Source organism: Alligator sinensis, unplaced genomic scaffold, assembly GCF_000455745.1.
Source record: "Alligator sinensis unplaced genomic scaffold, ASM45574v1 scaffold601_1, whole genome shotgun sequence".
NCBI classification, from domain to species: domain Eukaryota; kingdom Metazoa; phylum Chordata; order Crocodylia; family Alligatoridae; genus Alligator; species Alligator sinensis.
The window spans coordinates 3,988,369-4,001,135 of record NW_005841905.1 but is presented as its reverse complement, the minus strand read 5'-3'; the positions used below and the strand labels follow the sequence as shown (position 1 = coordinate 4,001,135).

Below are 12,767 nucleotides of genomic sequence, written 5' to 3'. Positions count from 1 at the left end.
TAATTTATATATGGTTAAGAGTTTTGAGGAAGCATGTTTGACACTTACTCTAGTGTTTTATTTTTGGCTTTAAAAAGAGGACAACAGACCTTTCTTAAGTATTGTGCTGCTTGATATTCTTGAATGTTACAGGATAGCAGGCAACAGTGTTGCTGAAGTAAAATAAAAGTTGCATTAGAAGTGTACTTTGTGGTTTTACTATGACGTGTCAATGGGATTTAAAAAGTGTCTTCAAGAGAAAGGTGAAAACAGGTGGGTAAATGTGCTTTCAGATTTATATTAGGGAACTCCCTCTTACGAGACATGCTGAATTGGAAATTATCCTTGCTAGATGCATAAGTAACAGTAGACTACTATTCAGGAAAGTGACGACTTTTATTATGCGTCATATCTTTTATATATACTATATGCTCAAAACACTATGCTGAATTAAATATAAACAACAGGGATAAAAATCAGTTTTGCTGCAAATGAATCATAATGACTTAAGGCATTTTGCTTAAAGAGAAATTGGAAGGTAGACGAGGAGAAATTCTGATAAGATTTCAAAGACATGAGGATGAAAGCTAAGAGAAGGCTTCCTAGATAGAGTGGAAAAGTAGATAGCATTTCCATCTTCATGATCTTTTTCTCTGGTTTGGCTAGTGTTGATAAAAAGGCTAAGTAAAGGAATAAAGTGAATATTTGATGGTTTATTAGTTTCAAACCAGTTTCCACAGAGGTTTGGAGGTTGTACTTTTCAATACGAAAGGTTTTGTTCATTCATTCTATTAACAAGACTCATTTTATGATATACTTTTCTGTCTTTGTTCGCTACTGTATTTACTTGACTATAAGACAAGCTTTTTTCCCCCAGTCACCATGGGGGGTGGGGGGAAGAGAGGGGAGTTCCTCAAACTACATTACATTAAACTGCTGCCAAAAGCAGCATGTGCTCAGTAATGGAAACCAAATATGAAGTTGATTAAAGGCAGTAAAAACTGTGCATGTCCATAAAGCAAATGGCCCATATTGGGCAAGCATGCTTTTTTTTTGCAAAAATATTTATTTCTTCTGTAACTGTACAAACTTTTTTGAAAAAAAATAATACATAAATGTAGATATATATAGTTATACTAGCCAATTGCCCATCAGGAATGATGGGTAGGGACGGAGTGCAGCCACGTACCACCCCATGCCACCGCTGCCTCCCAGGAATGGGGGGGAGCTTGCCCTGCCATCCCCTCCATCCACCTTGGCCAGCACCCCATGCTGCCACCACCTCGGGGGGGGGGCAGAGCGGTGCCCCACGGGGGGGGGGGGGGGGGGGAGGCCAGCAGTGTCCCCTCCATCCCCACCATCGTGGCAGTGTTCCACCGTGGCCTCCTGTCCAGAACACTCTTGGAGCACTCTGATTGGTTGTTTCAGTTGGCATTGTGATTGGCTGCCAAGACAACCAATCAGAGTGCAAATAAAGCGTTAAGACAGACTAAGACTTTTAATATATTAGACTAGCCAATTTCCCCGTCAAGAATGACAAGGGGGCAGGGGCGTGGACAGAGGCCTGTGTCCAGCCACCTTCCCCTCCCCCCCCACATTGCGGGTCTGGCATTGCTTCCCCCCCAGAGTCCAGGCCCATTCCCACTCTACCTCCACTTTGGGTCTGGGCTTGTTCCCCACCCCGCGATCCGGGTCTGCCTGGTCCGCATCGTCCTCCCTCCCCTCCCCACTCTCTTTCCTCCCTCCCAGCTGTTGGCAGGGCCTTTTGGGGCTGTTGTCAAGTAGCAGCGTACAAAGATAGGTTACTGCAGCCCATCTGAATAAGATATATGGTAGTGCCCATTGTGCTCAGTCCCCCTTAGCATTGACTCAGGTCATGATGAGCCACTACACTGAATACATTTTTACTTCCTCTTCACTCCCACAGCTGAGTTGTGCCTTTCTTTCCCATTTCCAATGATTCCTGTTTCTTTACCAGCCTTAAATGTCTGGCAAACATCATGAAACAGGGCCCCAAACAGTTCTCCCAGAATTCTTCTGATGCCCCCCCTCCTCTCAGCCTATCACTTATGATTAGTGTGGAGCCAAACCAGGTTGCCCTGTGCCTTATCTAATATAATTTTAGAGTATAGAATATAATTTTTTGGAGAAACACAGGACTCATGACAAGAACATCTGGTTCCAGGCATGAGTGTGGGGGGCAGCAATTAGCACATGGGTCCTTTGTGGGGGGTATCTGGAGTATACACACATACTGAGCAATGCTGAGCCATGGGGTCACTGGCTTAAAATGCTGTTGACTCTGAGGCCCAGCCCAGTGAACTATATGGTAAATCATGAGCCATTTGACTTTGGACTAGCATCATGTATAGTTTGTACTTGTTCTCTAAGTAGGTGCTAAAGCACTACCTTAAAGCATGTTTATGGAGTACCTGTGCTACAATTTGCAGTAGTTTCAAAGAAGGTAGAATTAATCAATTCTGAATCACCTAAGTCTATGGGTACCCATAGTAACTTGCCTATATGCAAATTACTTTAGGCATGTTTATTTCAAAATCAGTGTTTTCAAATTGGCCCCTAACTTCCACGTGCTCAAGGAGAGCAGGGTCTGGTGGGGGGTGGGGTGGGGGAAAGGAGCTGTAGGTGGAATAAGTTGTGGGGATAAGGCAAAGCTGCTATCTGATTCCCCAAAATTTATTTCCCCTGTTCTAGCAGTGGGAGGGAGGCTTCAAGGCAAACCTCCAACAATTAGATTTAATGCCTGGAAAACTATAAGAAATTTATGAATTTTCCATATATAGAATCTAATCATTGGAGGGATTGTGTTATATTTGAGTAAATACAGTATATCTTACCAAAAATCTAATATAAAAAGTCTTTATTTCCTGTGTTCTGTACCATGGTAGATCTTTAATGTTATGTATATTTTTACTATCTAGGTACTTTCTCTTGAAAAGCAGGAGAGATCTCCAGATCACCAACACTCAGCCCAAGTAAAGAGGCCTTCTGTTTCCAAAGACACAAGAAAATCTTCTTTTAAGCCTCAGGTCCCTGTTTCTCCACCAGCTGATTCAAATAAGCCTGTCCAAGCTTCCCCAGTGATTGACAGCGATAAAAAAACTGATATGGGTGAAAAAAGCCGAACTCCTAATGCCAGTCCCCAGTGGCCAACAGATCTCAGCCGAAGTTCCTCCAGTCTCCATGTCTCCAACTTCACCTCTTCTCCCAGCCACTTCTCAGTCAAAGAACCAACTCCAAGTATAGCCTCAGACATATCGCTGCCCATTGCCACACAGGAACTACGGCAAAGACTACGACAACTTGAAAAGTAGGATCTTACAAACTTGTTTTTTTCATTGCATCTGAAAACGTTAGCAGCAGTATTTTAAAAAGCAAAACAAACAAACAAACAAAAAACCTGCTCCATTTGCAGTTCAGAAATCATTTCTGTAATGGCTTAGTACTGCAAACTCAACTCTAGTTTATAAAAAAATCAGTCTCTGTGCTTTTTGCTTCATAACTTCTTAGTAAGAAAGATTCTGCAAGTAGAACTTACCTGACAGTTTTTGTTGATGTACAAGATAAAATGAAGTCCAGCTTCATCTCTTATTAGCTAGGGAGTGTTACGAGAAGCAAAACCATGTTTTTGGTCAGTATGATATCAGTCCATTACAGAGTGGTGAATTGCTGACCCCTCTGGAGCCTACTGGCATTAATGTCATGAAAGCAGATAGGCTCAACGTAACTGGTTTTAGAGTTGCCCAGAGGGATGACAACTGAAGAATGTTATGTGAATAATTAATTCCCTTTTGATTAATTAGGATCACTGAAACAGGCCTTGGTTGTTGTTTAGATTTCTCTCTTGGGTATTTTAATTATTATTATTATTCATTCATTTTTATGTTGCTGCAAAGAAGTAGTACTTTTCAGTAAAGACAGTGCTGCAGCCATTCTGTAATACATAGAAGGATGACAACCCAGATACATAACAAGCAGCCTTTGCACCCAGAGTAGGAGCATGATGGGATGGTAGTGGCCACCAGTTTTGTGTCCCCTCTAAGTCGATACACAGGGCTGGTGCTGTGCTACTGTGGAAATTTATACCTGCTCATTCATCTTTGTAGTTTGTAGGAACTTTTTTTAAATTAACCTTTTTTTTCATTGTGTGAACTAACCCAGTATTTTTGTATCAGCTTTTAGTTCAACTGTTTAAATAAAGACAGCTTATTATTTAAGACAGGGTAAAATACAGTGCCATATTTTGATCCCACTGACAAGTTTATGCCTGATGAAGCATTTTTTGCAAACCCGTGTTTTGGTTTGCTTCCAATTTATTATTCCAAAAAATGGAAGTGAAGTTTCTTGTGTTTGTGTTCCAGTTTGAATTGTTTGGGAACCTTAGTGGAGTCTTGTGTGTAGTCACTTCTATGTAAACTGTGCAAGAAAAATAAGTCTGTTTTTTTTTCATTCTACTGAAGATATTTCCTAGATAACTCAGAAGTTATTTAACATTTCAGATGTGCTGTATGTATAATCTTAAGTAAGCAGAGGCATTTTTATGTACAGTTGCACAATGCATAGTTGACATGAATAGAAAGTTATGTATAGAGGTGTTATAGATTCAGGAGTGTTGAACATGCAGTATATTCATCTGAAGCTCTGCCAAGTTACCACTCCCTCAGGTATGAAGCATTCAAATAAACATGCTACATTCCTTTTAATTAAATATGACCTTATGTACATAAAGAAGTTATGTACATAAAAGTAAATTTGAACCTTATACCTTTAACGCACAATCAGTCAGAACTTTCTTCTTAAACAAGCAGAGCAAAAAGGACTATGTTAGTGCCACATGCTTGTTTAGCATTTAAAATGAAATGGCAGGAGCATTTAAAATCAAATTAGCTTAGAACAGGAGTGGGCAAAATGGCAGATCTGGCCAGTGGCTGGATTTCAGCAGCCCCTGCCTGCATTTCCCAGCAGCCCCTGCCTACATTGCTACAGCTGATTTCCATGGAGACCTCAGCAGCCATGCCATGACAGGTGGGGCCAGTGTTTCCATGGCGACCAGCTGCAGCAGTGCTGGCAGGGTGTGCAGCTGGGTGAAGAGTTGCTCCACAGCCAGGCCTGGGATCTTGCAGTGTTGACAGTATGGTCTGGAGCGGGGGCAGATCTGCGATCTGTTGCCTACATACCCCTTCCCTGGGCGTGCAGAGCTGCTGGGAAATGGAATCCACTGAACTTTGCCTACCTCTGGTTTAGAAGCTTAACATATATCCAGCTGTAAATTACAAGTAGGAAGAGTACAACCTGGTGTCAGTTTCTGTTTGTTATTTATCACTAGGGAGGGTTTTTACTGGTATTATTATAGAATTTAGAGATGAAAACTAAAATCAACATAGGAACTGCTATTTGCTGAGTCAGACCATAGGTCCATCTAGCCTAGTGTGTCCTGTCTTTAACAGTGGTGGAGAATGGACGGATGTTCAAGAGGAGGGGAAACAGGACACCCCTTGCTCCTCTCCCACAGCAACTTCAGGCATTCAGTTCTGATTCAAAGGCTGCACCCTATCTATCATGTTCAAAACCTTCTGATAGACCTTTCCTCCATGAATTTATCTAGTTTCTTTTTCAGCTGGATTCAACCATCAGCTCTACATCCTGCTGTGTCACTTAATTGATTCTGTGCCACTAAAATTGCTCTCTTATTGTGATCCTGAATATAGTCTTGCTCTATTCTCATCAGTTGTGTTAATGCTGCTTCAGTTTTCCTCTTCAGGAAAATGAATTCATACGTGGTGATTTTTTTTCAAAGTCTTTTTGGAGAACATCAGGTGTTCAGAACTATCATGAGTACTTCCTCCTTCTTTTTGACAGCAAAGTTTATAAGCAAGGTAAAATGTATCAGGATGAAAATAGGCAGACAAGGTTCCTTGGGTGAATTTGATATCTTTTATTAGACCAACCCAAATAGTTGGAGAATATTTATTAAGCAAGCTTTCGGGTTCAAAAACCCTTCGTCAGGCTAAGGAAGTTTCAGCAGTTGGTGTGTGCTCTTCCTGGATGGATGAAAATGGCAGTCAAACGAATAATGGAAACCTAACGGCAGAGCACTGGTGCAATTTTTAGGCTAATTATGCTCTTCATTCTTTCCCTTAGAGCTGCATTTCTTGCATATGCATCCTTAGAAAGCTCTGCCTAACAAAAAAATGAAATAAATCGGCATGGCATCAGTGACATGGATCTGCATGTATAATTCATGTAATCTGTTCTTTTGTATATATTCAGATATTGACTGGAATGTTCTGTTTCTACTTGCAGCGGGACAACTTTGGGACAGTCTCCACTAGGGCAGATTCAGCTAACAATTCGTCATAGCTCACAAAGAAACAAACTAATGGTGGTGGTACTTTCTTGCAGGTGAGCATAGGAAACCAAACTGCATCTTTGTACATGTCTCTCTGCAGACTTACTCAGCTGTTGGCCAAAGCACCTTTTGATTTTTTTTTTTTTTTTTTAAATCACATGTTGTACCACAGTAATTTGCAAATGCCAAAAAAGTTTTTATCAGTTAAAAAAAAACAACAGTTAAGTAACCAAATCTCTATTTGGATCGCTATTTGGATATTGCCTAACTAATTATAGTTTAACAGCAATGTCTGGATATCAGCAATGCCTGAAAGTTACATGAAAGAGTTGCTGTGCAGTTTTTGGGAAGCAGTACATCTAAGGAATATGGCTGTGGACTGGGTTCAAGAACCAAAGGTGCTTCCAGCTCTGTCTACCATTTACCTTCTGTATGACATTTTGTAAATCACCTCATCTCACCTTTCCTTTCCCAACTTCTGTCTTGTCTCATTATATTGTAGGTTATATGTATTTTAGTTTACACAGAACCTGCCACAACAGGACCCTCTAATAAACAATTGTGGCTAACTGTCACGTGTCAGAAAAGTGTTGATGTAGTTCAGCAAGTTAATACCACTGGAGTTGGTAGCCAGAGAACAGCACTTTTTCAGCTCTTAAACATCACAAATATAACTCATTTCATCCTTCGTATCTGTGTGAACCTTATTTAGCTATCGATTACCAAATCACAATGCTAGTTCCATCCGTGAACTGGGGAGTTGAGCTTAAGTCATCGTTTAAAAGCTACCTCTAAATAGAGGATTTTTTCTGAGTCAGTATTTTGTTAATTTTTTTTGTCCAACCCAGTTTGAAGGGTAAGGCTAGGATCCAGAGTGACCTGGATAAACTGGAGAAATGCTTTGAAATTAATCACATGAAATTCAGCAAGGACACATGCCAAGTCCTGCACTTGGAACGGAATAACTGAATGCACAAGTACAGGCTAAGAAATGACTGGCTAGGTTGCAGTACTGCAGAGGTGGACCTGGGAGTTGCACTGGACCATAAGCTGAATATTAGCTGTGCTCTTGTTGCAAAAAAATATAAAAAGCCAATAGCATACTGGATGGTACTAACAGGATTGTCACTTGAAAATCAAGGGAACTGATTCATCAGCTGTATTCAGCACTGGAGAGTCATCATCTGGAGTACTGTTTCCAGTTTTGGGCTCCACACTTCAAGAAGGATGTGAACAGGTTAGAAATAGTCCAGGGAGAGCAACAAAAATGTCTCTGGCCTAGAAAACATGACTTATGAAGACAGGCTGAAAGAACTAGGATAGTTTAGTTTAGAGAAGAGAAGACTGATAGGGATTTCATAAATCTTCAAATACCTGAAGGATGATTAAAGAGAGGATAGAGATAGACTATTCTCTGTGGCCATAAGGGACAGGACTAGGAGCAATGTTCTCAAGCTGCAGCAGAGGAAATTTAGGTTGGAGAGTAGGAAGAACTTTCCGACTATGAAGGTGGTTAAGCATTGGAACAGGCTGCCTAAAGAAGTTGTGGAATCTCCATCTTTTGACATTTTTAAGATCAGGTTAAACAGACACTTGACTGCATGGTTTAGTTGGGGTGATTTTGTTTGGAGCAGGGGGCTGGACTTGACCTCCTGAGGTCTTTTCCCAGCCCTCCTTTTCAGTGTTCCTATGAAATCTCTCATGTTGAGGCTTTACCGCATCTTTTAAGAGAGTTTTTCCACAGTATAAACTCTTTAGGTGTTACTCAGTTTCACAGCCCCATTCCTATATATATCACCTTTGACTGTCCCTAAACAATTCCTCTTCCTAATAATGACAGAATTAAAATATGTATACCATCTCATATCCTCACTTAGTGCTGGGACAACCTAGCAGTATCTCTTTCTTGATTTGACAAAAAGAAAGATGAAGATGCAAGACAGACACGAATATATATAAATAGGAGGCAAATGCACTGTTTTTTCTTATTTAACAATCTCTTATTTATTTTCTACTATTTTTCCTTTTTGGTGAGAATTTCTTTTTTTTTTTTTTTTTTTTTTTTTGGCCACAGAAATCTAATCGCCTTTTCAGAGGAGGGATCAGACCCCTATGTACGATTGTACTTACTGCCTGATAAGAGAAGATCGGGAAGACGAAAAACACATGTATCAAAGAAGACATTAAATCCAGTGTTCGATCAAACGTATGTTAAAAGTTTCCATTTACTAGTATTACATTATGTAATATATAAAGCTATTAAACTTCCAATGCATGAACTTGGGATATGCGGGCAATTTTCAAATGAGAAGGCAAATTGTAATCTCTTTACTCTGTATTACAAAAATTACAGAATTTGGCCTGCTTGTTTCTCCATTGGAAGAGTTTTGCCAGTAGGATCTGATGGAAACAGGAGTGTAGATATGGCATATGATACCTAATGCCCTATTCAAGGAAGCAAAAGCTTTCAGAAATGTGCCTTGCTGCTAGCCAACTTATTTCCAGTAATAATAAGATTGGCAACTCTAGGTGGGTGGTAACTGTGCCTTTGAAACAGTGTCATCTATTCGTGCCAAGAGGAATTCCAGTTAACATATTTGTTGAAGTATTTGCTGCAGTTTAGTTTTCAAGGAGAGCTTACAATATTCACAATATCTCTAGAGTCAATCCAGTGTTGCTAACAGCCTCCTAATATAGGCAGTATCTGATGGTTTTGATTAGATTATGGGCCCCAGTTTTACAAAGGTGTTGGGAACATCTGGAACCTCTGTAAATATTGGCATTGATATAAATTAATATTAATTTTATCTAAAACTTCTTCTGCATACTGTCAGTTTGAATTTCTTATTTGACTTCACTTGAACTGTAAACAATTTAATTGTGTATTCTGGCTTTTTTGATGACTGACAAATGTGCTCGTTAAGTGATTTTGTGTTAAAATAGATACATATTTAAAACAAACTTTTTGAGAATATAGCTCTTTTGAGAACTTTTTGAGAACATGGGCAACTTTTTGATAATAATCATTTTGAGAATATAGGAATAGCATAACAAGCTGTTCCTGTATATTGCATCTAGATAGAATACTTTGCAGACTTACAAATAAAATAATGCTATAAATGTGCTTCCACTTTACTAAACAGTAATGGACTAAACAGAGTGATGGACTTGTACACTTGTATATCAATTGTAAGTGGCAGTGCAATGAAGGATTTCAGGCAACAACGGACTGAATCCTAGAAGCCCCTGGGGATAATGTGATCGAGATGCACCATTAACTTGTGTGCTGTTGCCTACCTTCATGTGTGGCTGCATTTGACATCCCAGCTTGAAAACTAACTGGGCATAAGTAGTCTTCTGTGTGAGTCCCAACAGGGCTTGAACACGCCTCTCTGGAGCCATAGCAAAATGTCTTAACTATTCTATGACTATGCCTCATCCCAGACATAACCATTTATGACCGGTGGGACATGCACATCTTTAAACCTATAAACAGTAAATCGCGAAAAGACAAAGAAAATTGAGGTTACGTGTGGGCTCCTTGAGAAGTATAGGGTAGCTCTAGGCTGAGGATATTAAAGAGCATCTTTTCTTCTATTTTCAGTCTGTGATAAAATGAACATAGTTGTTAATGCAACAGTTCGGAGGTGAAAGAGCCTTGCAAAATGATGCGGTTCTTGCAAGGCTTCATTTTCTATTCAGCTAGTAATACTTCTGACTTTATAGAGGCAATGTGGAAACCAAGTCTTCCCTCCTTAGTGCTGTCCTTGACAAAGTGCCCCAGGTGGTATTCTTCATACAAGTGACCTTCATCTAGTGACTTAAGTCTTAGTAGCTCAGCCCTCAGGAGGGTTTGCTACCACAGAGGGAAATGCTGGGTGTCTGCCATTGTCTACAGCCAGTTCAGGAGGCTGTATGTCCCATTGGGGGTTGAGGGGGTAGAGTGGCAGAGAAGGGTGGACATCTGGTCTCCCTATAATATGTTAGCAAAGGGGGTTAAAATGACTCTACCAGAGCCCTGATTTTACACATAAACAAGGAAAACATAATTAGTGCCTGTACATGAGCACAGAGACTGCTCTAATGCACTGTAATTACAGTGTGTTAAAGCAGACTCGATTAATCAAGCCTGCTGGAGCATGGTAATTATCACACTCCAGCAGCCTCCTGCGTCTCACATGTTAGCATCCCCATGCTTAAAAATGGTGGCGGGGGCACTTGAGCTAAAGCTCGTCGAACATTTGATGAGTTTTTGTTCAAGCACCCCCACCACCATTTTCAAGTGTGGGTTTACTGTTACACAAGACGCTGTGGTGCTTTAAAAGCACCGCCCCTCCCTCGCCCCCAGAGCACATGTAAAAGTGGCCAATAGGCTGGTTTTATAATACATGTTTGATTTCCGTGAGACCCACATCTTTATCCTCCTTACCACAGGTGACATTTGAGTTTTCTTGCCTGAGAGGGCAAAGTAGCGAATCAGAAGTTGTCATTACAGTGACAAATTTGTAAATGTACCTGTATGGCCATTATAGGACAGATTCTGCCCCTACTCTCCATTAGTACAGATGGTTCCAGAAGCAGAGGGAAAAGTTGCATTCTTCTGTGCAATATGGCAGGATTTGAGAATCTCTATGGGGACATTGTATGTGCACTACCATGGATGAGAGAATGACAGATCTGCTGGTAGCAGTACCAAGTCCTGTTAACAAAATGTTTAACAGTGCTTCAACCTAGAGAATAGAAGTCTATTTTTTATTTGCCCCAAAAAGGCCAGCCCATGATCCATTTATTAGCAGTGGATTCTCTGGAAATGGTCTGGGACAGCATCACACAATACCAAACATTTTAATTGAGCATCGAAGTATAGGGATTATCTTCTCTCTTTTACCACATGCCCATTTGTGTGCTTTTATTTTGGGATGGTAAAAAATGGTTTCTAGGAATAGGTCAGCAGTGGGTGTTTATTAGTAGAAACTGAACCAGGAAAGTCCAGAAGATTTTGCACATTTCAGGTACCAAATTCTATCTATATCGATATTTTTCATGTTAGCTTCGATTTCAGTGTTTCCTTTCCTGAAGTACAGAGGAGAACACTAGATGTAGCAGTGAAAAACAGTGGTGGCTTCTTGTCCAAAGACAAAGGGCTGCTTGGCAAGGTAAGTTGAAGACAAGCAGATAAATGTTATTACACTTTTAATAAAATTCTCCATGGACCTGAACTTGCTCTTGTTAACTTCAGTAAGTAACCCAGTTTAGACTTATCATTTTGTTAAAACAGTGACATTGAGAAAAGGAGCAAATTGCTGGAGATGGCGGGAGTTGTGGAGGAAATAAAAGAATAGACACCAAATAATCAGATGGATAATATATGCTGCTGCTAAACTACATATGCTAAGAAGAACAAAAACTGAAGTGCTCTGGAAAACTGACTTTTCAGTTATCCAATCAGATAAGAAAGAGTAGAACCTGGGTGAAATCCCAGAATATACTCTCCCATAATTATAATTCATGGGATCTAGCCACTTAACTTTTAAGGATTATTTCTGCAAATACTGCCACAGAAACAATCATTAGGCAGATTTTCTTTCCAGAGAAAGGAAGAGGCAAGTGAAGGCATTTATCAAAGTGCCCACAACAAATTCTCACTTAATCAAAATATACTTCCTTACAGTTAAACGAGGGGGCTTTTAGCACAGCTACATCAGCTGATTGCAGCTGCCATGTCACATTTACTTAAGGCATTAAATTATTGTTTAAAACCAACAACTTTAGTCTTCTCCAGAAATTGCATTACAGTACAAATGTAAGATGCTTTCTACTGGCAATGTTGCATACCATGTAGTCTACAACATTGTCAGGCTTTGACCTCTAAGAGCAATGTTTAGACTTAGGTTGCATTCAAACATGCATTTGTACCACAAGAATTTATTCTGGTAGAAAAATAACTAGAAGAATTTCTTCTGGTACAAAAACAGCCTGGGAGCTGGACTGTACAGACATTCTTCCAGCCCCATGGCTGGAGAGCTTCATAGCCAGGGGGCACTAGAGGGCTTGTCTCCAAATGACTCCTGAGTTCAGGGGAGCCCATTGACAGCCTGTCCTCTCCCCTGCCTGGGAAGGGGGCCAGCTGTCAAACGGCTGTAGGAAGCTGCTGAAAAGCAGCAGCTGCTGCAACTGGCAGTCACCCCAGAAGTATGCCCCCTATTCTTCACTCCAATCCCGTCAATCAGCTGATTGAAAAAAAGTGGCGTTCTGTGGTGGGAACCCTTCTGGTTCTTCCTTGCAGGACAACAGCCCCAGTTCCTTGCACTCCTCCAGATTGATCCAGACATAGGCAATGCGTAGGAGGGGCATGGGGGGTGGGGGAGCACATCCCGCCCCCCGCCCCCCCCGAGATTGGCCCTCGCCAGCCAGGAAGTGG

At 40.7% G+C, this 12,767-nt stretch overlaps 1 protein-coding gene across 1 annotated transcript in view; it reads left to right on the top strand.

Moving 5' to 3' along the window:
• Positions 1–12,767, top strand: part of ESYT2 (extended synaptotagmin 2) — a 93,122-nt gene that overhangs the window by 74,044 nt on the left and 6,311 nt on the right. Inside the window, exons 18-21 of the mRNA XM_006018563.3 lie at positions 2,919–3,307; positions 6,301–6,399; positions 8,421–8,552; positions 11,397–11,502. Of these exons, the coding sequence (XP_006018625.1) occupies positions 2,919–3,307; positions 6,301–6,399; positions 8,421–8,552; positions 11,397–11,502 (726 nt within the window). The remainder of the gene's footprint in view (positions 1–2,918; positions 3,308–6,300; positions 6,400–8,420; positions 8,553–11,396; positions 11,503–12,767) is intronic.